General features: G+C 45.1%; 1 protein-coding gene across 1 annotated transcript in view; it reads right to left on the bottom strand.

Annotated features, from left to right (window-relative positions):
- Positions 1 to 19,844, bottom strand: part of AFAP1L1 (actin filament associated protein 1 like 1) — a 79,558-nt gene extending 59,714 nt beyond the window's left edge. The window contains exon 1 of the mRNA XM_035105263.2: positions 19,487 to 19,844. Coding sequence (XP_034961154.1) covers positions 19,487 to 19,514 — 28 coding nt within the window. The 5' untranslated portion in view covers positions 19,515 to 19,844. The remainder of the gene's footprint in view (positions 1 to 19,486) is intronic.
- Positions 19,845 to 25,225: the final 5,381 nt, after the last annotated feature.

The following is a 25,225-nucleotide window of genomic DNA, read 5'->3' as shown; positions in this document are numbered from 1 at the left end:
TATAAACACTGACAATTGGGAAACACTGGCCTGAGAGTGCTCCAATAGGAGAACACCCTTTACCAAAGGTGTCATGGACTTTGAAGAGCTCAGAGGAAGACACATTTGGCAAACCCTCACTGTGATCAACTCCCACCCGGAAACCTATATCTCCACTGTGTTCATGGAAGCCAATCTTACTTGGCTATGAGTGATCGAAGAAGAAGAAGATCATCATTATGCAGAAAGATTGATCCATACTGTAAGTCATGATATAAATATGTTTACCATATTCATAATATGATGTCTCAACAATATCTGAAGGGTCACAGGTTCACCACCCCTGCACTACATATTGATGTCATCAGTGGTGCTTTACTGAGTGACACAAGAATGAATGAATGAATGAATGAGAGAAAAGCTTATAATCTAAGCTTTGATAATGCGAAGATGCAAACAAAGGCAAGGACCGGAGCTGAAAGTAAACAAATGGCAACTGTATATTCTTAGTAAATCATGTTTTTAATTAGACAAGTTCTAATGTGCTTTGAAAAGCAGTTTAAAAAACAACAACACTGTATGAATTCAGCAACAATCAACACACCTGGAAACAGGGCCGTCTTAAGCATATCTAGTTACAGGTAGGTAGCCGTGTTGGTCTGAGTCTAAGCAAAATAAAAAAATTCCTTCAGTAGCACCTTAAAGACCAACTAAGTTTATATTTTGGTATGAGCTTTCGTGTGCATGCACACTTCTTCAGATACCTGTTGATGGACTTCCATTTCATGCGGCTCAATGTGGTGCCTTCCATAGTTCTAGTTACAGGTAGGTAGCTGTGTTGGTCTGAGTCGAAGCAAAATAAAAAAATTCCTTCAGTAGCACCTTAAAGACCAACTAAGTTTATATTTTGGTATGAGCTTTCGTGTGCATGCACACTTCTTCAGATACCTGAAGAATACTTCTTCGTATCTGAAGAAGTGTGCATGCACACGAAAGCTCATACCAAAATATAAACTTAGTTGGCCTTTAAGGTGCTACTGAAGGAATTTTTTTATTAAGCATATCTGGCACTGTGGTGCAAAGATCCCTCCGGCGCCCCCCTTTTCCCAGAGTTGCCGACCTTTTTTTAGGGCTGGAGGAGGTGGGCAGCGACTGGAGGTGGGGAAGAGGCGGAGGCTGGGCGCTGCGCCTCCCGACTCAACTGGGCGCTTCGTGCTGCGGGTGAGGGTGCGTGTGCCTCTCCCACTGAGCATCGGCTTGGTTTTTCCCCTTTTAGCCTTCTGGCGCCCCACAGAATTCGGTGCCTGCAGGCTAAAAGGAAAAAACCGAGCCGGCGCTCGGCGGGAGCGACACATGCACCCTCGCTCACTCAGCGCGCTCGTTTGGTGTTCCCTGGATTGTCACCTGGTGCCCTCCAGAACTTGGCGCCCCGCGCCACTAGCCTCTATGGCTAAGATGGGCCTGCCTGGAAATGGGCAACTGGGGATCAGTCTGTAACCTTCTACATATAATTATCCTAATGTGCAATGGATGCCACATAAAAGAGTGTTCAGAAAATCCGACACAAGGGATCCATCTGGTTATTTAAACAAAACATTTACCCAGGAGGACACAGCCCTACCCCCAGCAGTGAGATGTATACAAAATAAGTTAGATTCACACCACCGAGCCACACAGCTGGATATCAGTGGCAACCACTTATCATTGACTGTTTTAATGGTTTTAATTGTTGCTTCAGTGCTGAAAGAAGCCTTGAACTGCAATAATGAGGAAGCAACAGGGAAAGAAAATATTATTGGGTTCCTTAAAAGAATCTCTGAAAACATTTTTGTGGTCGGCTAACCAGAAAGAAGGAGCAAATAGAACTGAAAGCTTTCCAGCTGTTTAGCATACTAACAGCCCCAGGGCTTTTGAACTAGGTATTGGGGGGGGATTAAAACATGCCGCACTATGTAAGATGCCTGTTGTGTATCTTTACTAATAATGGGCTGTGTGAAAGGTTGAGAGATTAAGCAATTTAATCAGGCCAATCATCTCCTGGTTGAGGTCTCAGCATCATAAAAGGGTCCAGAAGCTCATCTGTTTCCCTTTGTTTTCACTGCATTTGCCTGTCATGTTACACCTGAACAGCCCACCACCACCCCTATTCCCTTATTCCACCTTCTATCCTTTCCTCAAAGCCTGTAATGTCCTCTCTAAACCATCATCTCCCACCACGATTATTACAGGTTGAGCATTCAGTAGGGAAGGCTCAATATGCTTCATCGAATTCACGTCCATGTAAACTCTCCAGGCAAGGACTAGCATTGCTTCTGTGTTCCAAATATCATCATTGATAATATGAAGTAATGGCTATGCATTCCTAAAAACACAGAATTTAGGGTTGAGTTCACTACCCTTTGCCACAGAAGAATTGCCGAATACTTTGCTAGCCTTCTTTTGCTAGAGTCTGCCGCACAGCCCATTTCAACTCACTGTAGCACTTGGGAGAGGTGGGTAACCAATTGTATTTTCCTGACTCCCTTTGTTCTGGGTTAGCCAGTATTTTTACACAGTTAACTCAGAAGGAGCCATATCCTGCCCTGCCTTCAACACACAGCCAGCCAAGGCACAGAAGAGAGGAATGGAATGTTGGGTGGGCTTATGAATTATTAGCTGTGACCACCAGGAAGATAAATTTGGAAATGAGAGATGGCGCATAGATACCTGGGGCTTCCTAAATTACACCCTTCAACAGTCTGTGCTCTGAGGGGGCGGGGTAGGAGGGAGTTTTCCAGGGGACAGCAAGGATCGCTATCTAGATTCTATACAGACAGAATGCAGGCTGCTTTAGTAATACACACACTATGTACATATGTACACACAGGTGATATGGAAATTTAATTCGGTGTGTGGCCTCTGGGTTCTGGGTCAAAGTAATCTTGCAGCCCACTTGGTCACAGAGGTGGGATGGCCCTGTATTGAAGGTATATGTGGGGGTGGGGAAGGAGGGAGGGTCTACAGCTGCTTTGAGATCAAATGTTATCAAGCCACACCAGCAGCGTATGCTCGATGTTAGCAGAACCCAGAACCTGGGTGATTTAGATAGGAATCTAGGAGTATATTACGGCTCTTTTCTGGCGCATGCCATGACTTTCTGCATAACAAAGGGAGCATCAAGGGGCTTGCAGAAGAGAGGGCCGGCATGTCCTTTTAAAGAAACTGCCAGACCTGCTGAGTAATGTATGAAAACAAACTTTTAAGACCAAAGGAGAGAATGTTAATATTACTCACAATCTAGAATAAACTTGCTTTTCAAAGCCAAGCTCTGGTGCGGGCCTCTTCAAAACAATCACTGTGGAGTAGAGAAAAGCAGCAGGTTTTGCAGGGCTTTGGCACCCTGCCCTGCCCAGAGATACAGGAGACTGAGACACAAAGACAGGAGTGCCCAGGGGAGGTTGGAGAGCAAAGCTCAGAGCTGCTCAGTGGGCCAAGGCGGAAGGGCAGACCCCTGATGGAAGGGGAGAATGCAATCTCCCCCTCTGTGGTGTTGTTTTCCAGCTCCCCCAGCTGAAGTTCCCCTCACAAGCCCAAGGGAATGGCATTTCCTGCTCTTGGGCACTCTCTCTTTCCCAAACTGAGATTGGTTTTGGGAAATGGGACAGTGTAAATAGCTTATGAATAAAACCCACAGACAAGGGGGGAAAGGGCCTTTGGAGAGCCTCCGGGAAACTGTGGCCATCAGACAGGAGAGGCATTTATATCGACAGACAAGCTAAACAGGAATGGTCAAATGAAGATGCAATCCCACCCCCAAAAAAAAGACAGAAGGAGGAGACAGTTTTGAGACCCTTTCTGGGAAGGATCATGATTCCCCCTCCAAGCGAAAAAGAGAAACTGAGGCAGCCTTCAGTATGGGTAATATTTTATGCCTCCCAAAATGGGGTTGTTTGGCTGGTGAGTACATCATTTTATATGTTCTTCTATTATTTTTTCCACCAGCTGAGGTAGAGCCAAGGACTCTGGGCCTGGGAGCCATGATCCAGGTCTGCAGATGATGCAGAATCCTAGGTGAGATACCAAGGAACAGGGGACCATAGAACATAAGAGGAACCTGCAGGATCAGGCCAGTGGCCCATCTAACCCAGCATCCTGTGCTCATAATGACCAACCAGATGCCCACCGGAAGCCTGAAAAGCAGGACCTGAGCACAAGAACCCTCTCCTGCGTTTTCCAGCAACTGGTATTTGGCAGCATGATGCCTCTGACAATGGAGGTTGATAGAACATAGCTGTTATTGTGGCCAGTAGCCACAGATTTTTGGCAGGTCTTGATCATGGGAACCTGGCCTCTCTCCTTCTGTGCAACTGATATGCATGTTTATTCTGAAATAAGAGCCATTCTCTGCAACGGTCCTTCTAGCTAATTGTCTCTGCAGGACTTCCACCACAATCCTCTGCTCCTCTCCATAGTACCATAATTCGGAAGCTGGGGAAGGGGATCAGGGACTTGTTTTAATGTCAATCATCTAAGATGCTCCAAGCACATCCGTGTCCCAGCACCAAAATGGCCAGCCCTAACCTTCTGCTCTACCTCACAGCTGGAAAAAGGGCAAGGCATTTTGCACATCGCTGAAGCTCAGCACGGGATGATCCCTGCTCCCTCCAGAGCACCAAGCTAGAGAGGAGGGACTGGGACTTTTTGCAGCACCCTCACCAGAAGGCGATGAAATGTCCTGGTGAAGAGTGGGACCCCGACATGGGAAGAAAGGAAGTGGCAGGGACTTGAACCCTTTGCTTCCTCTTGTGGTCCCAGCTGAGCCCCCTGCATCTGCAATTTGCAATGCAAGGGGCAAGAAGAGAGAATCTCCCATAGGAGTTGTTTTAATCCATGGAAATTGTAGACACTGGGTGGGGAGGGAATCCAGATTGGGACCTCAACAAGGGTGGGGGGAGGGAACAACAGCTAAAGTCCTACTCTCTGGATCCCAAATGCTAGGTATTTCTGCCAGAAAAAAATCCTGCACACAAAGAGCACATGATGTAGTTGGTGCCATGTATTGCCTGGCCCTTTCAGTAGCCCTCCAGCTTTGAAGCATTGCTGCCCTCTTCAAAGAGAAGGGCACAGCAAGAGCAAAAGAGCCACGGCTTCCCAGAGTTAGCAAGAGCTAGAAAGCCCCCCAACAGCTCCCAAGACATGAGTGAAACATCTTTCCGCTACAGGAACTGCAAGAACCTGGATGCAATACCAGGAAATCCTGCTCCGGCTGATGCTTCCTCAGAGCATCTAAAACAAGAGCTCCACCCAACTCATCAGGATTACTTTAGTTCAGCCTGCTCCCTCCCCTCCCCACCCCACCCCCCAAATGCTGTTGCCAAATTGGTATCTTAAATGTTATCCAGTACCACCAGAAACCTGGATTAGAGGTTTGACTTGTGCGGTCTTTGGCTAATTATACAGACTTGCTGCATTCTAGCAGTCTTATCCTTTGACTCTCCAGTACTGCTATAGTATGGGCTGCAAACATATACATACAGTGGTACCTTGTATCTCAAATGGCTTACTTCTCAAACAAATCGACTCCCAAACACCGCAAACCTGGAACTAAGTTTTCCAGTTTGCAAACGTTTTTCAGAAGCTCAACGCAGCTTCCGCTTGAGTGCAGGAAGCTCCTGCAGCCAATTGGAAGCTGCATCTTGGTTTTCAAGGACCAAGGTACCACTGTACTCACTTATTTGGGAGAAACTCCCGCTGAATTTATTCGGGCCCACTTCTGATTGGGCACGCATAGGATTCCACTGAAAGTTCAAATGATTTCAGCTGGACAAGAGTCAAGTACATGCCTAACTTTGGAAACTGACCACTTTAACCGCATGGTTCAAACCGCTGTAGGAAGAGTCTATGATCAAAAAGCATGCAGAGTTGAATCATGTTTACATTTAGATTATAGCCCCATCCCCACCCCAAGTAAATGAAGCCCAAGGAATGTGGGGAGATTGCTTAGGTTTCAAAAGGTTAAAGAAAACAGAACTCTTTTGTGGCAACACAGGCTGATAAGAAGACCATACAGAAGATAGTGAGATAGTGGAAAAACTGAAATGAAGTGCTCAGCAGAAACTAAATGCTTTTGTTGGGGTAGGAAGCAATGTATACACAAATACCCGGAATCTGAGCATAACCGCATAGGAGACTCACGGGATGTAGTACTGTAATAGTATCCCATCTTTCTTTTCTTCTTTTTAAAAAAGTTGGTTTCTAGTTCTCATGCTGTGAAAATGGGTTTGAAGGTATCTGGGCAATGTCAAGAGTTGTGGGGTGGGTATTAAGATTTCTGTCGGTGAAAGGCATCAATGCCTCTTTTAGCTCATGGTCTGGCTCAATATAAGGTAGCTTCCTAAGTCCCTTCTGCGTGTGACAGAAGACTCAGGACAAGGCAGTCTCCAACCTCAAATAGTGGCTGGATACCCAGGCCAGCCAAAATTCAAGAACCCCTGTTCAAAACACATCCTTTATTCCATAGCTTTAGGGAGCATCTGCCTGAGGGTTACTCTTTCCACTTGCCCCCATTAAAACACACTCACAAACTTTCTGAAGTCAGAAGTGACTTCAGTTCATTCTCTGCCTCCAAAATCTCCATTTCCCCCAAATCCCAGAAGGAGTAATTTTGGAAATGTATTTTGATCCTTGCCTTTTCCATTGCACAGATTACTACCAGGAGTCCGAAACCTCCTTATCTCTCTTTTCTGCTATACAGTATATGACTGAGCAACACAAGGCATCCCACACAGAGACCACACGTTCCACATAGTCCTTTTGTCATAGCAACTTGGAAAGAGGGTGTGAGCTGCCTTATGGTTACCCCCTGGCTCTGCTGGCTCATTGTAATGTGATCTGTTAATAGAGGCTCTCCACACAGAAGCCTGGCTGGCTGCAACAGCTGTGTAGTAACTAGAGACTTCCCCCTGTCTCACCATATGGTGGTGGAGTATGCAGAAAGAAGGAGTGCTCCAGTCCCTCAGTTGTACTCCGTTTGATAATTCCAGGCTCAGCTGAGTGAGAACAGGACAAGAGCACACACACAGTCTCTCTATCTTAAGCCAAGTCCAGCCCTCCCATTTCCACCCACTGCTGGATATTCAGGTGCAGCACCAAGGCCACGGGTTGTGACGGCACTTCCTGTCAATACAGCCCGTCCTTTGCTAGGGAGATTAGCTTCTAACCTCTCCACAAGCAGTAACACTGGAAACTTGTGTGCAGCTCTGTTGAACAAGGTTATAGGAATTTTCCCTGGATGGAAATCTAGTTCCCTAGAAACAGTGACCCTGGTTGAGGACCTACCCTGCATATCCCATTATGGACCAACTTCTTGCCCACTTTCTCCTCTAAAGCAGGAGCTCAGTGGTGGTGGGCAGGCAGGCTAGCTAGCTGAGCCTTAAGAGGGATGCAATCTGTACGGTTCCTCAATCATGGTGCTTCTGATGATACAAGACCACATACGAATATTGCAGTATCATCCAGAAAGGGTTGAGTCCCAGCGCTAGCCCAAAGGCGTGGTTGGCAACCATGCCATTTTTGCTCCAGGTCAACAGTGCACATGCAACAGTTCATAGGATAAGTCCCAGATCTATTAAAGTGAAGAGCAAAACACACCTGGGAAGTCAGCTGCAGCAATCTAGATATTCCTGGCACATTGTCATTCAGCATATTTCCTTGGAGTTTTATGCCTGGCACTCATCACTGAACACAACATGCAAGAAGCCCATTCAATAGACATTTTTGGTTGCCAAAAATGGCCTATTGCAGCTGTTCAGTAAGCCAATTATAGAACTGTAGAGCTGGAATGGATCCTGAGGATCATCTAGTCCGGCCCCTCTACAATGTACGAATATGCAGCTGTTCCATATGGGGATCGAGCCTACAGCCTTGGTGCTATCAGCACCATGCTCTATCCAGCTGAGCTATCCTGTTTTATCTGTGTTATCAGGAGATGAACAAGAAATTCTGCCCCATCACCTACTGCAGATGGGCAACAGTCAAGTCCATGAACTAATACACAATTCACATAAAAGACATTGTCAATATCACATTTTTATCAGAAACTGTTGATACATGTTTAATTTGGTGTTTATAATAAAAATATTGGTACCATATGCAGGGATTTATGTTATGCAAATTGAACCATGGAAAGAGAAGAAGGTTCAAAAGCTGAATGTTCTAAATTGTAAAACAGAAAATTTAATAAAAATTATATTTTTAAAAATGAAATGCTTGCAAATTGAGAATCTTTAGGTGCAAAACGCACCTGGCACCCTGCCATCAAGCCACATGTTCCCTCTGGAAACTGTTATTTCCAAGTTACACAACCTCTAGAGATCAAATCCATTTTCCCCCTACTAGATTGTGCAGCATCCTGAGGGAGAATGAATCAGTCACTAATGGCCTGAGTGTGGAAATGGAAAGGGGGCCCTGACTGGAGCTTTGCTGACTGGTTTCAATTTAGTGATTTCCACTGCTAAAAAGTTAGGCTACTGGAAGCTCAAGCGGCGGCTGGTCTGTTTGACAAGGGAGCAGCTACAACAATAATCAGAAAGCAATGCTTGAGCAGCCCACAAGTTCTCTCCCTCCTCTGCCTATATCTTGACATTGGATTTTCAATTATGTCTGGGCTTATTTCCATATTTCCTTTGTTCCTATCTAAGCACAGCTGATCACAAAGATAAATTGCTCTCATGTATAAATGACTATAATTTGCACTATGCACGCCCTGTGCTCAAGCGTTGGTGGAAGAATGCAAAAGGCAGAGGAGGGGCAGAATCGTGGTGATGTCATCTGCACAGTGGTGATGAAAGTTTGGATACCCTGAAGTCTGCAGGCACAGTATCAGAGGCAAAAGCTGAATGGGAATTCTCTGGCAGGTCTTTAAGGAAGGGCGTCACAAAATCTAGGGTCTGTGCCAAACTTGAGGAACCTGTGACCATCCACATGTTGCTGGACTACAATCCCCATCAGACCCTGCCAGCATAGCCAATGATCAGGGGCGATGGGAACAGCAACAACTAGAGGGCCACAAAAACCCCAGGCTTGGTCTAGGCAGTAGAGATGTCGTGTGCTGCAGTGGTTGGACTAGGTAGGGCCTGGGAGATAAGAGTTCAAATCCCCACTCAGCCATGAAGCTTACTGGATAGATCAGACACCCCCAAACTGCGGCCCTCCAGATGTTTTGGCCTACAACTCCCATGATCCCTAGCTAACAGGACCAGTGGTTGGGGAAGATGGGAATTGTAGTCCAAAACATCTGGAGGGCCGAAGTCTGGGGATGCCTGGGGTAGATAGAGAAGTGTCAGGAATAAAAGTAAAGAAAAATGAGCCCAAGCTGAAAGCATTTGCAGGTGATTTGGTAATAACCATGGAAAATCCAAAAAATTATCTCCCAAAAGTAATGAATATAATACGAGTTTGGTCAAGTGGCAGGATTTAAATAAAATAAAAGTAAAAGTAAATTGTTATTAAAAAATCTTAAAGAATCTGAAAGGAAAGAAATGACAGAAATGACAGGGATAGAAGTACATAAAAAATTAAAATATTTGGGTGTATGGATAACAGCAAAAAAATATAAATATTTTAAAAGATAATTATGAATTTTTTTTGCATGAAATCAAGAAATTTGGAAACATGGAATAGGATGAATCTCTCTCTAATGGGAAGAATTTCAACTATAAAAATGAATGTACTTCCAAGAATGTTATTTCTCTTCCAAACTATTCCAGTAATAACGGGGAATGCATGCTTCAAAGAATGGCAAAGAGAGATTTCAATATTTGTCTGGAATGGGAAAAAGCCAAGGATAAAAAATAAGATATTAACAGATGTGAAGGAAAGAGGCGGATTCTCATTTCCAGACTTAGAATTGTATTATGAAGCTGCATCCCTAATATGGATCTGGGATTGGATCAAGTTAGATAGGGAGGAAATAACAGAATTGGAAGGACATGACAACAGGTTTGGATGGCATGCTTATTTATGGTATGGAAAAGCAAAAATACACAAAGGGTTTCACAATCATATAACAAGGAGTCACTGTTCAAAGTGTGGGAAAAATATAAAGACTTATTAGAACCTAAGACACCTTGGTGGTTATCACCTATTGAGGCATTGTCACTTAAAACATTGGAAAAAAAGAAAGAATTGCCAACATACAGAGACTTATTGGTAGAACAAGAGGGAAACCTAAAATTGAAAGAATATGAAGAAATAAAGGAACATCTTCAAAGTTAGTCGCACCATTGACAGTTAAAGGATATCTTCAAAGAGGACAATAAGAAAGGTTTTTCATATTCGGTTTCCAAATTCTAAAAGGAAATGATAGAAGAGAATTCAAAACTATTAAAAAAAGGCATATAATATCCTTTTGGAGTGGGAAACTAAAGATGAAGAAGTAAAATCGGTAATGATTAAATGGGCACAAGATATAGGTCACAATATACAATTTGAAGATTGGATAACATTGTGGAAAGTAAATTTGAAATTTACGGATTGTATATTGTTGAGAGAGAATTACATGAAGATGATGTATAGATGGTACGTATCACCAGTCAAATTGGCAAAAATGTATAAAAATGAAAAGAGTGTTGGAGGTGTGAGGTTGAAGGTACTTTTTATCATATGTGGTGGGATTGTAAAAATGTAAAATTGTATTGGGAAATGATATATAATGAATTGAAGAAAATGTTGAAAATAACATTTGTTAAACAACCAGAGGCCTTCCTGTTAGGCATTTTAGGTCAAGATCTGCCGAAAGGGAAGAGGTCACTATTCATGTATGCTACTACGGTGGCAAAAATTTTGATAGCACAAAAGTGGAAGACTGAAGAAATGCCAACTAACTTCGAGAAAAAGTCAACAGTGACTTTGAAAAAGAATGGGAACCATTTATAATATACCTGCAGAAACAAAGGAAGAATATTGACTTGATGGCAGGATTTAAATACACTCACATCTTTATTAAAAAAGAACATTTAAAATGATAAAGAAAAAATATAGTGAACCCTTTAGGAAACAGCAGTATGTAATAAGGGGGAAACAAACCAGTGGAAGTTGGGGGAAGCGCAGGAGGGGAGGGGAGGGAAGAGGTGATTTAATATAAATGTTATTGTTATGAGATGTATGTAATGATAGAAAAAGAAAAGTGAATAAAAAATAAATTAAAAAAGAAGAAGAAGCTTACTGGATGACCTTGGGCCAGACACCTTCTCTCAACCCAACCTGCCCCACAGGTTTGTTGTGAGAATGAAATGGGGAGATTAAGAGTCCACCACTCTGAACTCCTTGGAGGAAAGGGGTAGCCCATCCATGAGGATGCAAGGCAGGAGGGAAGCAAACACTTTGATGAATCTGGTCTCCATTTAATGCTCACCTTCCTCTACAGGACCTGGGTGAGCACCTTGACTCAAAACCCCAAACAGACTGGATCAGGCCAGTCTAGAATCCCAGAATCCTGTTCTTATAGTGGCCAGCCTGATGCAAGGAGGGCCCAAGCACAAGTGTAGTCTCCCCTCCTGCGGTTTCCAGCAGCTGACATTCAGAAGCATGGCTGCCTTCTCCTTCTTTGCCACGTATTATAAAGAGCTGGCCTTGCATTGATTCTCCTTCCATTGCAGTGACTCAGTTGCCAAGAGACAGAATTGCAACAATGTAGGGGAGGGCTGCTCTCCGTAGCAGCTGGGGGTGCGGTGATCCTATCCCCAACCCTCTTTCACAACACACACCCTTGAATTTGGCTGCGTTTTAGGAGAGGGTGGAATTCCCAAAGTGGATTTTAGGCAGAAGATCAAGAATGATTCAGGATTCCGCCCACCCAATCCAATGTCACCCTTTCTCTGTGGCAAGGCTGCATACTGGTCTGAAGTGATCACACACAAGGAACTGAAGGGTTCCCTGTGTTACGCTCTTGGGTTAAAACACACACACACGGGACTTTGCAACAGGAAGAAAATTTGTATGTAACATATTTTTTAAAGCAACTGAAATACTAAAGAGTCTGACTGTACAAGCAAAGGGTGCTGTGAACAGGAATACAACTTTTACAAGTCTGTTGTTGTACAGCACTTCACCACACTGTCGGGGTTCCATCACGTGCACCCAGGGGAACCAGAGGGTACACTGCTAACACAGAGAGTGTTCTCTACTGGAACTCACAGCACCTTGAGGGATAAATTAGGTTGAGGAAATAGTGGTGAAGGAGGGCGAGTTATCTCTTCACTCTCTGCATCAAGATGGCTAGTCATGGATCTCATCCCTTTGGCCCTTAGACAACATCTCTCACACAAGGGCTGCGTACCAAAACTAAAGTGACAGGTTGCCAAGCTTTGGAATCAGCATCGCAAGCACCTGCAGGGAGTCTGGGAATAATGTTGGCCAGAGTAGCACACTAGCCCTGGCTTTGATGTTAAACAGGTCACTCTCTTTCCTAACATGTTGGGTGTTTAAGCACCCAAGGAGTTCAAATGCACCATTGCACCAGAGAAGATTTCCCATAACCTATGGTCTTGTTAGTCACATGCTTGGGGCTGACCCAGGGGTGTAGGAAGGGGGTTCAGGGGGTGCGGTCCACCCCGGGTGTCATCCTTGAGGGGGGTGACAAAATGGCACACCGTGGGGGTCGGCACTTACCGCGGGGCCTGGCCTGCAGTGCACCCGGGCTACATCTCTCTCCTGGGAGTGACACTGTGGCTCGGGGCCCTGCACTGCCCGAAACGGCAATGTGAGGCTTGGACCATTGTGGCGCCCCTGTGCACAGATTGCTCTGCCCCCGCCGCTCCGGGTGCCGGAGTAGCTAGCTATACCCCTGGGCCGATCTTTCAACTCATACAAACTGGAGCGGGTAGTTGTCTCCACTCTGCTACAATCTATAAGTATGCTCAGGAAGTGAGTGACAGCTGGCTAGCAGAACCAGGACTGTAATGGACGGATCAATATTCATGTCCAATCATTCTCAGGAAGGATCTGCAAACACATCCACTATAGCCACCATTCAACAAGCATCCCTTCCCTCACCTCTGACTTTCTGTTGCACTTTGGATGCACTCAGAACTTCTAAAAAGATCAATGGACAGGTAAACCCACAAGAGAAATCCAGCAGGATCAAATCCAAGGTCCATCTAGTCCTGCATTCTGCTCCCCAGTGGCCAGCCACATGCCTCTTTAGAAGCCCACAAGCACGGCATGATGGAAATAGCCCACTCCCACCATAGCTCCCCAGATGGAACTTCGCTTCTCATGCCATGCCTGCAGCTTAGGCAACAGAAAGCGTCTCATCACCAACTTAATTCTGTTCTGCAGTTTGGAGGCATCACAGACATGACTCTCCCTTTCCCCCACATCCTCTGTGCACACCAGAGGACTCAAGGGAGGGACAAGATTAATGGTGACCACAACATGTTTGCCAGATGCCAAGGCCACCCAAAATATGTGGGCCCCGACTTCTTTGTCAACATCAAATAAAAATATATATGAAAGTCTGGGCACAGAAGGGTTTTTAGGGGGTGGTGGAACCTTGGGCTGTTTGAAGGCAAGTAAAAGACAATGGGCTGCTCTAGTTGTACTTTTTATTGTGCATTTATGATGTTTTGTGCTCATGATGGTACCTGGACAGTTATGCATAATTGTGCTTTCAATACTGTGTGTGCCTGCAAATGTTTCAGGTCAAACAATTTGCTTCTAATTGGAGCATTCCCCATACTGGTAGTTTCATGCTAAAATCCTGTAGCTTTTTATACCACAAATGTTCCAGGAGTGTTGTTGCTTTTGTTCCATTTTTGTTGTGCTATAGCAAAGAGTGCTTCTGTGGATGACAATGTGCTAACCTTCACTGGAAAACAACTAATAAAGTGGAATGGCTCAGTATAAATCCACTATCATCGCATCAACAACATGTTGCAGAATACACACAAATCCCCACCAGTCTAGAGGGACCCAACAGCATTCTGCAGAAACTAATGATAATGGCCTGGCCAAGAGAGGTCCATTAATTTTAACAGATCTACTCTGAATTAAACTTAGTTGAATAACCACCCACAGTGACTTATCCTCAGGGTGTACTATTAAAAGATGCCACAGTCTCTTCTTCTTAATGCATGACTTTCAAAGGCGAGGTCTGCCTGTTTCAAATCCTTAGCTCATTCATCCACAGTGATGCCAACTGGCTTCTATGGAAATGGAGATACAATTAAGTACACAGACAGCAAAAGCTGTGATATTTTAGAGGGAGGGGAATATCTCTCAGGACTGACGGGATAATGACCCAAAAATAAATGAATCTGAATTTGAATTCACAGCTACCCCTCCCACCCCCAGCCATTTTGAACAATAGATTTGTGGGTTCTTCTGGTAAGAGTATGGAATCTCTTTTTCCTGTCCTGTAAATATTTAAATAGCTGTCAGACAAGATGGGACAGCATAGTCTGAAAAGTATTAAGACAATAGATTTTAAGGGGCTATAAACCGCATCACAGGCTACATGTCTGCACTCTGGAATTCAAACTCGGCCCTCCAGCTGTTTTGGGACTACAATTCCCATCATCCCTGACCACTGGTCCTGTTAGCTAGGGATGATGGGAGCTGTAGTCCCAAAACAGCTGGAGGGCTGAGTTTGGGGATGCCTGGTCTAGGAGACAATAAGGGCATTTTGGCCGAAATTATCACATTTGGGCTACTGGCAAGAAACTCAGCCAATCCTCTCCCCCCACCCACCCCCTGTGCTTCTGTTAACAACCATCACTTGGGAGGTTAAGGTGGTGTGTATGCAAGTGTAGGGAAGCAGGATGAGAGTCTTCCTGCTCACTCTGAAGAACACAGTCCTGGAGCCTTTTCTTTCCCTTCTTTCTTTCGGAGAATCATTAAGAAATCGAGAATGCTCAGCTGCACTCCTTAGTCATTCTCCTAGCTCCAGGATTGTGAGACCCTGTCAGCATATAACACTTCTGATCAAAAGATCTGAACTGGTTGCTGATTTGTTATTGCACCAAGTTTAAGGTGCTACAATTGGTAACGGTTTGCTTGGGAGCAGTTTATTTTACTCCACATGTGCCCATTCAACTGCTCCCCCCCCCGGAACTGGAACTGTTCTAGGTGCCCCAACATACTTGCTGCACACTTGTAAGATATGGGTCTTTTAGTGGGGTAGCCCCTAAACTTTGGAACTCCCTGTCTATTGACATCAGGTAAGCATCTTCACTGTTTTCCTTTCAGTGCCTGCTTAAAACATTTTTGCTTAAGCAAGCCTATCCAGACACGTGAATATTGACATGCTTTAATCTCTTCTTAAAGGTAAAGGGACCCCTGACCATTAGGTCCAGTCGTGGACGACTCTGGAGTTGTGGCACTCATCTCGCTTTACTGGCCGAGGGAGCCGGCGTATAGCTTCCAGGTCATGTGGCCAGCATGACAAAGTCGCTTCTGGTGAACCAGAGCAGCACACAGAAACGCCGTTTACCTTTCCGCTGGAGCGGTACCTATTTATCTACTTGCACTTCGTGCTTTCGAACTGCTAGGTTGGCAGGAGCAGGGACCAAGCAAAGGGAGTTCACCCCGTCACAGGGATTCGAATCACCAGCCTTCTGATCAGCAAGCCCTAGGCTCTGTGGTTTAACCCACAGCGCCGCCCTAGTCTGCTGTAATTTCAATTATCTTTTAAGTGCTTTTATAACTTGTTTTAAGCTGTTTTTGCTGATAAATTTAGTATTTCTCCTAAACTGCTTACAAGTTTTCTTAGGATCAAGTGTTACATAAATTTTGTTTAAAAACAAAAGAAATTAGCACGTGCAAATTTATGTCTATGGGCCCATGCCTCAAATCTCTTAAGTCCCCAACATTGCTCCTGCATCTCACCATTATGAAGGGCATATTCAGTCCCATTTTACAGATGAAAGCACCAAACCTAGGCCACTATTTATGTTCTTCGGCGTTTAGATTTCATGAAGTGGATCATGCATTTCAAGATTAAGATTTTTCTCCGAGGGCTAGCTCCACTTTCTTCATGCTTGAAGGGACTCGCTCCGCAAGGGCACTAAGTGTACCATGTCTTAGCTGCGTTTCAACAGCAGGCCTTTTTTTAAATTGAAAAATGAACAATATATGCACATCAGGCTCGTTGCCTCTAAGCAAAGTATGCACATGATTATCTGCAGACTTGGCTCACGATATTTCAGAAGTGGCTTTCAGCACTCAACAAGTTCCCCCACTGGGGAAGCAAGGCAGTCAGAATTCCCAAGAAAAACATTGCAAGAGGCATTCCCTTATCAACAGTCAGCAGAAATGCTTCCTGCTTCAGGAGGGATGCGAGAATGAAGCAGTGCCAAGCCTTTTGCCCAGCCTCAAGAGCTGGCTGAGTAACAGGATGCAGGCCCCAAGCAGAGCATGGGTTGGCCTCCAAATGCTCAATCACTTACAAGTGGGGAGGAGGAGACCACTTCGTTTCCATAGAGGAAGCATCACCCATCCTCTTACATGGAGGAAAAAGGAGAACTCTTGACCTTCAGAGGATCTGCAATGGGCTGATGAGTTTCCACTACTCTTTAAAACATCGCAGGTCCCAATATGTCACTTCTTTTGTAGGGCAGATCTGGAAATGGGGAGTTCACTCTCCTTGCTTCCCCATCCATTCTGCGCCACCCCCTGCCCTGCAGGCAGGATGGTACTGGCATTCTCCCTCCTGTCTAGCGAGGCTTCTCCACCCTAAAAAAATTGCAGCCCTCAGCAAAAGCCTATGGTGGGCAAGTGCAGAAGAGGGTTTATTTATAGCCACAAATCATAGCAAAAAAAACCTTACTGAGACTGCCCCAGCTGCCCAGACTGCTGCTGGAATGTGTTCGCTGTATATAGAGGAGATATACATAGCATTTCCAGACACAAACAGTTTAGATTCTACTCTACATAAGTGTCCCACTTCATTGTGAGAGAGAGAGAGGTGAGAAGCAGAGAGCCATTGCCGCAGATGCTCTCCAAAAGAGGGGCCAAGATCAACACACTTGTGACACAGCACAGAAAACGTATTGCTATCATTATTGTCCTGTCCCCCAAGTTTTCAAAGCAAAAGTTATAGTTCACTTCATTCTGCTGACTGTGGACAGAAGCAAGACACCTTTAGCTTTTCCTCCAAGGGAAACCAGGCCACAACACATTAGCGCTTGCAAAGCAAGCGCACCTGCAAATAAGTTTCGTCATGAGCGAGTGTGTTGTGTCTCCTGCCACGACTCCTTTCCTGCTTTTTTCCTCTGCTTATCTTTCGCTGCATGTACTGAAAACAGATCAAGAACTGCACAGGAATAAGGAAGGGCCATGAGATGGGAAGATCTGCACGTTCAGGACAGTAGCCACTGCAAGCACCACAGCCGCAGTATTCACTGGGTGGAAGCTAACGGGAGGCACGAGCACAGACTTCTAGAAAGCCACACCGTGAGCCCTCCAAGAGCCACTCCAAGTCAAGAGCTGTGCTTTAGAAGTCAACTCTCGCTGAGTTCTTCCCACACCGGCCTTCACACAAGTGCCTCTCTGCTTAGCACCAAGAGCTCGAATGCCAATCCTTATTCAACTACCACAAAGGTAGCATTGAAAAACCAGCCCAGAGACAGAGAGGAAGAGAGAGGGACTCTGGCCAGTGTTAGAAACTGAGATATGAAAGCTAGGAGCTAAATGGCACCTTAAAACAACGGAATGTCTAGGCATGCTTTTTTATAACAAGAATACAAAGCTGAAAATGAATGAACTGCAGCTAAACTATGTTGTTCATTTTTCACATGGTGTTGTCCTTTCCCTGCTCCCCCTCCTAATACTGTATTCTTAAGAGAGTCTCGTATCCAATCTTCAGAGAGTAGCTTGAAGCCGGGAGACACATGTCAAAAGTCAAATCTTGTGCATCCTCAACTGACATGGTGTGGTGACCACCACGTGATCGAGTCTAGACAGATCAATTAAGAGTGGATTCTTGTGATTTTTGGTGCTACCAAAACCAAGCTAATCTCCAACAAGACCCTTGTGCACCCAACAGTTACTTGCTGACTTTTTATTTATTCCATTTTTACTTTGATAATTCCTCCTAGAAGCTCAAGGTGGCTTGCAAGGGTATTCCGCTCCCATTTTATCCTCACAAGCAGGCTAGGCTGAGAGAAGGGAGAGACTGGGGAGACTGACCCAGAGTCACCCAGTGAGCTTCATGGCCAAGTATTTGAACCTGTGTCAACTTGCTCCTGGTCCAGCAATTTAGCCACTAAGCCACTATAAGGTGAGTAATTGAGTAATGCCTCTCCTTTCCAAAACAGCACAGAGATTTGAAAAGCACATATGTCCTGATACAGTCTATTTAAAGTGATTTATCAGCTTTCCCTCTCCCCACCACATCGAACAGAAGAGGCTTCTCTCAACAGAATTCTGCCTAATAACAGAGAAGGCTACAACCCAGGGCATGCTGACTTGGAAGTAAGTCTCCCTGAACTCATAGGATTTGCTTCCAATGAGACATGCACAGGATGGGGCCCAAGAGCATGCTGATGTGTGTGTACAGTTCACAATTAAACAGCTCACGGTGGTGTCTTGCACATGGGGAGTAAACACAACAATCCCTCCTGGCCGAGATCATTCTTACATTAGGTCTTAGGTCATCCTCTCTATTGGTGGAGTAACAGTGAAGAAATAATGAAGTCTGGAGGGAGCCAAGCAGATTCTTCCAGCGCAATTTGGCAACCGCGCGCGCCCACCCCCAAGCGCCCGAGTTACACAAAGCCCCATTAAGACAATGCCATTTACTAACCATTTTGGGCGCGTACATCTAGCTTGTGTTGTTATATTTTTAAATGTCTATCTCACGCAAAAGCGCTTTTCTAAAGCTGTCCTACGATTATTCTCACACGATTACTTTAAAATATATAGATCAGAATCCCATTTGACCACCCACGTTTTCCAAATACTACTCCATGGAAACAAAACTGCGATCACGTCCCCCGCCCTACCGATTTCTAACCTCTCTCCGCCCCACCCCACGTTGAAGCACACAATGGTACATCCCCACGCGGAACGTGCCGTGAATGTGAGCACGCGTGGGCGTGGCACGCTTCATCTTCTGATCAGAATATCGACCGAGGCACAAATCAGCAGCGCGCGAGCCGCGACGGATAGCATGAATAAATATGGCACGCTCAATCGAGCGAGGCTTTCTAGAGAACTGAGCGGGTGCAAACAGGTCTTATTATTGGCATGAGGAGATCTCCCCTAGGAAAGGGCAATCAGGAGCAGCTGACGCTACGGGGCTAAATAAACCGAAGATCTCGCCCCGCCAGGGGATCCCCCGAGGGCCCTGCTCTCGCCAGCTTCCCAATTACGCGGCAACAAGTGTTCGCCCCATCCGGAGCAAGCGGGCCCCGTTCCCCGACAATCCGATCAGACGTCCCCCCACAGCATACCAGCCCCACTCCAGATCCAAACGACCGGATCGATACAGGCAGCCGCCACCTGGGCGCTGGCCCGGCGTTCTGCTTACCGCTGAGCCTGTCCATGGTCCAGGACATTAATGGGCGAAGGAGAGGCGGCTGTTCTCGTGGCGCCCGTTTCGCTCCGCGGAGAAGACGCTCGCTCTGCGCCCCCCTGGCGAGCGCGCTCGGCTCAGGCGCGGACCAGCCAGATGGATGCGCCCGGCTCCTCCGGCACACAAACGTCAACCTTTAAACCGGCTCCCGCAGATCGCGCAGTCCCTCCCCGCCGCTTCCTCCGCGTCAAATACAGGGTCTTAGCGCCCTTCCAGCAGGACGCGCCGCTCCTCTCCCTTTGCTGGGCGAGCCTCCGCTGGGACAGGGGGCTCGGCTCCAGGCGCTCACCCCGCCCTTCCGGATCAGGTGCGGCCATCGGCATACAATGACAGCAGCCTCAACAGTGCTGCTGAAGGGAAAGGCCCGCCTTTCTCTCGCTGGCTTTCCCCAGGTCCTTTGCCACAATAGCCTCGCAGAGTCAGTCAGCTGCTCCCAATTCCAGGTCTGCGCTCATGTGGGCACCTCCCTGGTCCATAGCTGCCAAGTTATCCCTTTTTTACAGGGATTTTCCCTTATGCTGAATAGGCTTCCTCGTGAGAAAATGGAAAACTTGGCAGCTATGCCCTGGTCTTCTCTTCCCCCATCGATTGGTGCCCCCCAGACACAGGCAGTCACACGCACCCTTACAATACTCGCCGAATTCTCTTTCTCCCTCTCATGCTTGGGTAGCCTTGCATCCATTTCTTTGCTCCCCCCCCCCTCTTATTGGGGGAAAGCTACATAAAACACTCAAGCCTAAAAGTGTCCTCACAGCACTTCTTAGGTTTTCTTCAATATAAAGGTAAAGGGACCCCTGACCATTAGGTCCAGTCGTGACCGACTCTGGGGTTGCGGCGCTCATCTCACATTATTGGCCGAGGGAGCCGGCGTACAGCTTCCAGGTCATGTGGCTAGCATGACAAAGCTGCTTCTGGCGAACCAGAGCAGCACATGGAAACGCCGTTTACCTTCCCGCTGTACCTTACCTATTTATCTACTTGCACTTTGAGGTGCTTTCGAACTGCTAGGTTGGCAGGAGCTGGGACCGAGCAACAGGAGCTCACCCCGTCACAGGGATTCGAACCGCCGACCTTCTGATCAGCAAGCCCTAGGCTCAGTGGTTTAACCCACAGCGCCACCTGGGTCCCATTCCAAATAAAGCTTTGTTGGAGTTTGTGATGCCTCTTGGGTAAGTCTTGACCATAACACAGTTCCACGTTGGTGCTGTCAAATTATCAGCTCTGAGGATTTTCTCCCACTCTCTGTAGGTTTCTGAATGTGACTCTTAAGCAAGAAGGCATTGAGCACACAGGAGGAAAAAATACACAGGGTGAACTAAACTACAATCACTACTAGGTACTGTAGTTCTAAAATTTCCTCTTCTCTCCAGATGCCTGCTATGTAATGTATGCAATAAGAGATGATATATTTCAATAAAGTTGCCTGTTTCTGATATCCAGTAACCGTGTGAGGTTGCTTTGTTAATTTTTCAGCTAATACAGTGATCCCCAGTTGTTGGTACCGTAGATCTAGTAGAGCACTCTCTCTTGTTATTATCAATTTTCTCTATCAGATATCAACATACTGTTCCATTTTGGATCTCCTGGATGACAGAAACAAAATTAGAAGGGCTGATCATGAACCCAAGAGCAAGTCATGAGGAATGGCTAGGTATCTTCGTGTTCAGGGCCAAAATAGTGTGTCCTTGTTCAACTGATAAATACTAACAGAAAATAATTAATAAGGTAAGAACCTTTGGGAATATACAATCTATAATCTGATAAATACTAACAGAAAATAATTAATAAGGTAAGAACCTTTGGGAATATACAATCTATAATTTCCTTTCACAGGGGTGGTCTTCAACTTCAACTCCTTCGGCACAAGAATTTCTGCTTGTGCAGCAGGAGACTTTCATACCCTGCCTTCATTCGCCCTGCATCCTTGCCAAATCTGTGCTGGAAGGTTGGAGGGGGGAACCCAGGACAGTTTTAGAAGGTGTATAGAGGGAGGGGGGGTCCTGTTGCACAAGCATAACTTAGTGCTACACTAGAGGCAAACCATCATTTTTCTAACTTCCCCATAGCATGTAAAGTGAAATGCTTCAGAAGTTCTTTTTCATTCATTCATTCCTTTGGCCAAAAGAAAGCACCCATGAGGACCATACCTCTGGGGTGTGATTCACTAACCACTCAGCTTGGTGTAGGCTCACCAAATCATGTGTGATTCGTTTGATGGCTTGTTGCAACCTTGAAAGTTTTTTCACTTTATGGCCAATCCTATTAACCTCACCCTCAGGCTAGGCGGTGGTCCAGGCATCCTGCTGGCCCATGAATCGGAACTGGAGGGTAAAAGTTCAGGCCTGATGTTAATTACAGGTGTGCATGACTGTTCTCAGTGGTCAAACTGTCAAGTTAAAAGTTCTCAATTGCATTTTCTTCCTTTGCAATAATTTTATTCACCATCCCATTTAAGTAATAATAGATTATATTACACACAAAAAGATGTATTACACGAGAAACTGGTTTTCTTAGAGTCTTGCTAGCCACTGGTTTTTGGATTCATTTTGCTAATGTTCCCAGCAGAATGAGGAATTCTCAGGAGACTAATATTTTGATTCAAGGTGCTTGTACGCAAACCTTAGAACTAACAAGGGAAGGGAAGGTCTTTGGCTGCATACACATTGCCAACCCCCCCCCCCTGCCTTGTTTCCTCTGTGCTCCTACCCCTTGGTTTTGAAACTGTGCACACAACATTAGTCACATTCCAGATCTCTGGGGAAATACTGCTGTTTGATGCATTTTCCAAACCGGCTTTGATCCAATTGAAAAACCTAAGACACATTCATGTTGCAATTAAGCTGGGGGGGTGTATACATATGAGATGGCCATCATGCAAAGATCACATTTGCACCTGTTGCTCTGCTCAATTTTGCCTCTGGCCCCACCCAGCACTGGCATGTGGCCCCTGGAAGGTTGCTCAGAAGGGAATGCAGCACTTGAAATGAAAGCAGTGTCCCATATCTGGCTTTTTCCATTCACCATGGCTTAATAAGCCCCCATTTAGTGCTAATTTATCTAGTAATCAATGACAAATATATATTGCCTTTCTTCTTTAGCAAACCTGTTCCGCTGATGGGGCTTGTTATCATGCTTCGTTTTTGTCTGAGTGCAGGAGACTCCTTCCCTCGATTGATCCATATAAATCTTTCCACTCTGAGTTGAAGCTAAAGGGAACAGAGCAAAAATGCTGCAGAACCTCATCCCTACAGCAGAGCTTATGGTATGAGTGCGTTCAGGGGAGGCATTATTAGAGGGAAGCAGCTCTTATCTAAAACTAAGCCCGCCCCCCCCTAACTTCTTATGTTTGTAACATACAGATGATCTTAGCATTTAGAAATCCTTTGTCCACACACTTTGCAGTATGCCATCATAGCTGCTACTTGATAATTTGCAAAAGGAACCATTCTCGTGATTTTTTAAAATAAAATGTAGTGGAAATGTACGGCGCTTCAGTGCCCATGTGGTTAATTCAAGTTCCAGTCCAGATCTCAACAAAGTACCGGTCAATAACAATATACCCAACAGTGTTTTGTGCACAAAGTACCTGTGCTATCCATATATTTAAGAGAAGAATTTAGACAGAGCAGCAGTGCAGTCCTATACTTGGTTCAAAGTAAGTCTTGCAGAGTTTAATGAGGCCTGTTCCCATGTTAATAAGAGTTCTTAGAACTGCAGCATCAACGATGCTTATATTTCCAGGTCATAGGAAAAGTGTGAAGTACACAGCTTTGGAAATGTGTGTGAAAACACTGTCTTGTCTCAGTATCCCAGGACCACATCACTTGATTTCTTAATTCTTCATTATTTGCTGCTGAACATTGTTACCCAAGTCCATGGAAAAGTGTTTGTATTGCTTTAATTATATTTGTAACCCTTCATCTGTAGAGATCACAGGGCAGTATTCAAACAATGAAGCAGTCCAATCACATCTGGAGAGCCACAGGTTTCCCCATCCCTGCATAGAGTTCTCCGTTGAATTAAACTTTTTCAAGCTGAGAGTTTGAATCCATCAGCAAATGCACAAATCTAAATTTGCATAATGCAAATTCATAGAGATGGGGAAATAATGGCAGTTTAAGCCTCTGCATCTAGCATTTTTCAGCTATTTAAATAGGAATGAATCTGTTTCTTATTCCATAGGCATAGGAAGAATATTTGCTGCTCTGTTTATCATCCTTTCCTCCTCACAATAACAATACACGTTATTATTGCTCCCCATCTGAGCTAAAAGGCCTCTCTTGCCCAAAACTGAATGGTTTATCTAGAATTTCAATCCCACTCATCAAGATTCATTTTCCTTCAGTGGGCTATATCCTGGAAATTGTTAAGAAAATGAAAAACATTCAAGAAGTACCAAGCACTGTTACAACTTCGAGTGCTTTGAGTGGAAGCTCTAAATATCCCTGTTGCTGTTGTTTTAAATCACCGCAGAGGGCAATTTACAGCCATGGTTGGGAACCTCCAGCCCAGGGGCCTAATTAGGGCCACCAAGCTTCCACATTTGGCCTGTGAGGCTGTTTAGACCAGGCACCCCCAAACTTTGGCCCTCCAGATGTTTTGGACTACAATTCCCATCTCCCCCGACCACTGGTCCTATTAGGTAGCCTAGGGATCATGGGAGTTGTAGGCTAAAACATCTGGAGGGCCACAGTTTGGGGATGCCTGGTTTAGACTAATCCACCTGCTCTGTATCTGACATCATCAGGTGTGGTGTGAAAGGGGTTTTTGCAAGCACCATCAGCCATTTGATCAGTAGGGCCTGTGAAATCCTATGCTTTACTCCTCCTCTCCTCACACCCCATACATCCCACTGATGCAATTAATGAGCCAGCATTTATGACTATCAGGTCGTTGCATGACAGCACTAAAGCTGAAGGATCCATTGTTACTTCCTATCTTTTGATGCCTGCTACTTCCAGATGAGAGATTTTTGTTTGTCCTCCCCTTGTGCTTTTTGCTAAGGGTTACCTAAGGTAGGCAGCATCAGAGAGCTTGATAAATGATCCCCAAGCCCAATGGGGTAACAAACTACTAATCGCTTTCTCAGTTCACATTGGTTATCAGTGCAATTTCAATTTGCTATGTAATGGGTTTGCTCCTTCTTCGCTAGGCTGGAACAGGGAGATAAATAATGTGCAGCCAGCAGCTCCAGTCCTGTTCCCCCCACCTACCCAGAACAAAAAACACGATGTCTCTCTGTTACCTTGAAGCTAGCTGAAATTCTAGCATAGTAAAAAAAGGATCAGTCAACATGGATGGACATGCAATTGTTGATTCTGCTCAGAGTTGCAGGCTTTGTGACCCTGACCTTGCCATTACATTCCAAAGATGGGGAATGCTATAATAATAATAATAATAATAATAATAATAATAATAATAATAATATATTTGTACCCCACCCATCCGGCTGGGTTTCCCCAGGCACTCTGGGCAGCTTCCAACAAAGATTAAAATACATTAAAATGTTAATCAGGAATATAATAATAATGCAGAATAAAATACAGTAAATAATTAAAACACAACACATTCTTGTTATAGTAATTATTTACTGTTTTTTATTCTGTATTTTAGTCTGCAAACCGCCCTAAGATCTTATGGTGAATAGTGGTAAATAAATCTAATAAAATAATAGGAGAAGAAGACAGCACACAG

Source organism: Zootoca vivipara, chromosome 2 (assembly GCF_963506605.1).
Source record: "Zootoca vivipara chromosome 2, rZooViv1.1, whole genome shotgun sequence".
NCBI classification, from domain to species: domain Eukaryota; kingdom Metazoa; phylum Chordata; class Lepidosauria; order Squamata; family Lacertidae; genus Zootoca; species Zootoca vivipara.
The sequence above is the reverse complement of the archived record's forward strand: the minus strand, read 5'-3'. Positions and strand labels throughout refer to the sequence as shown.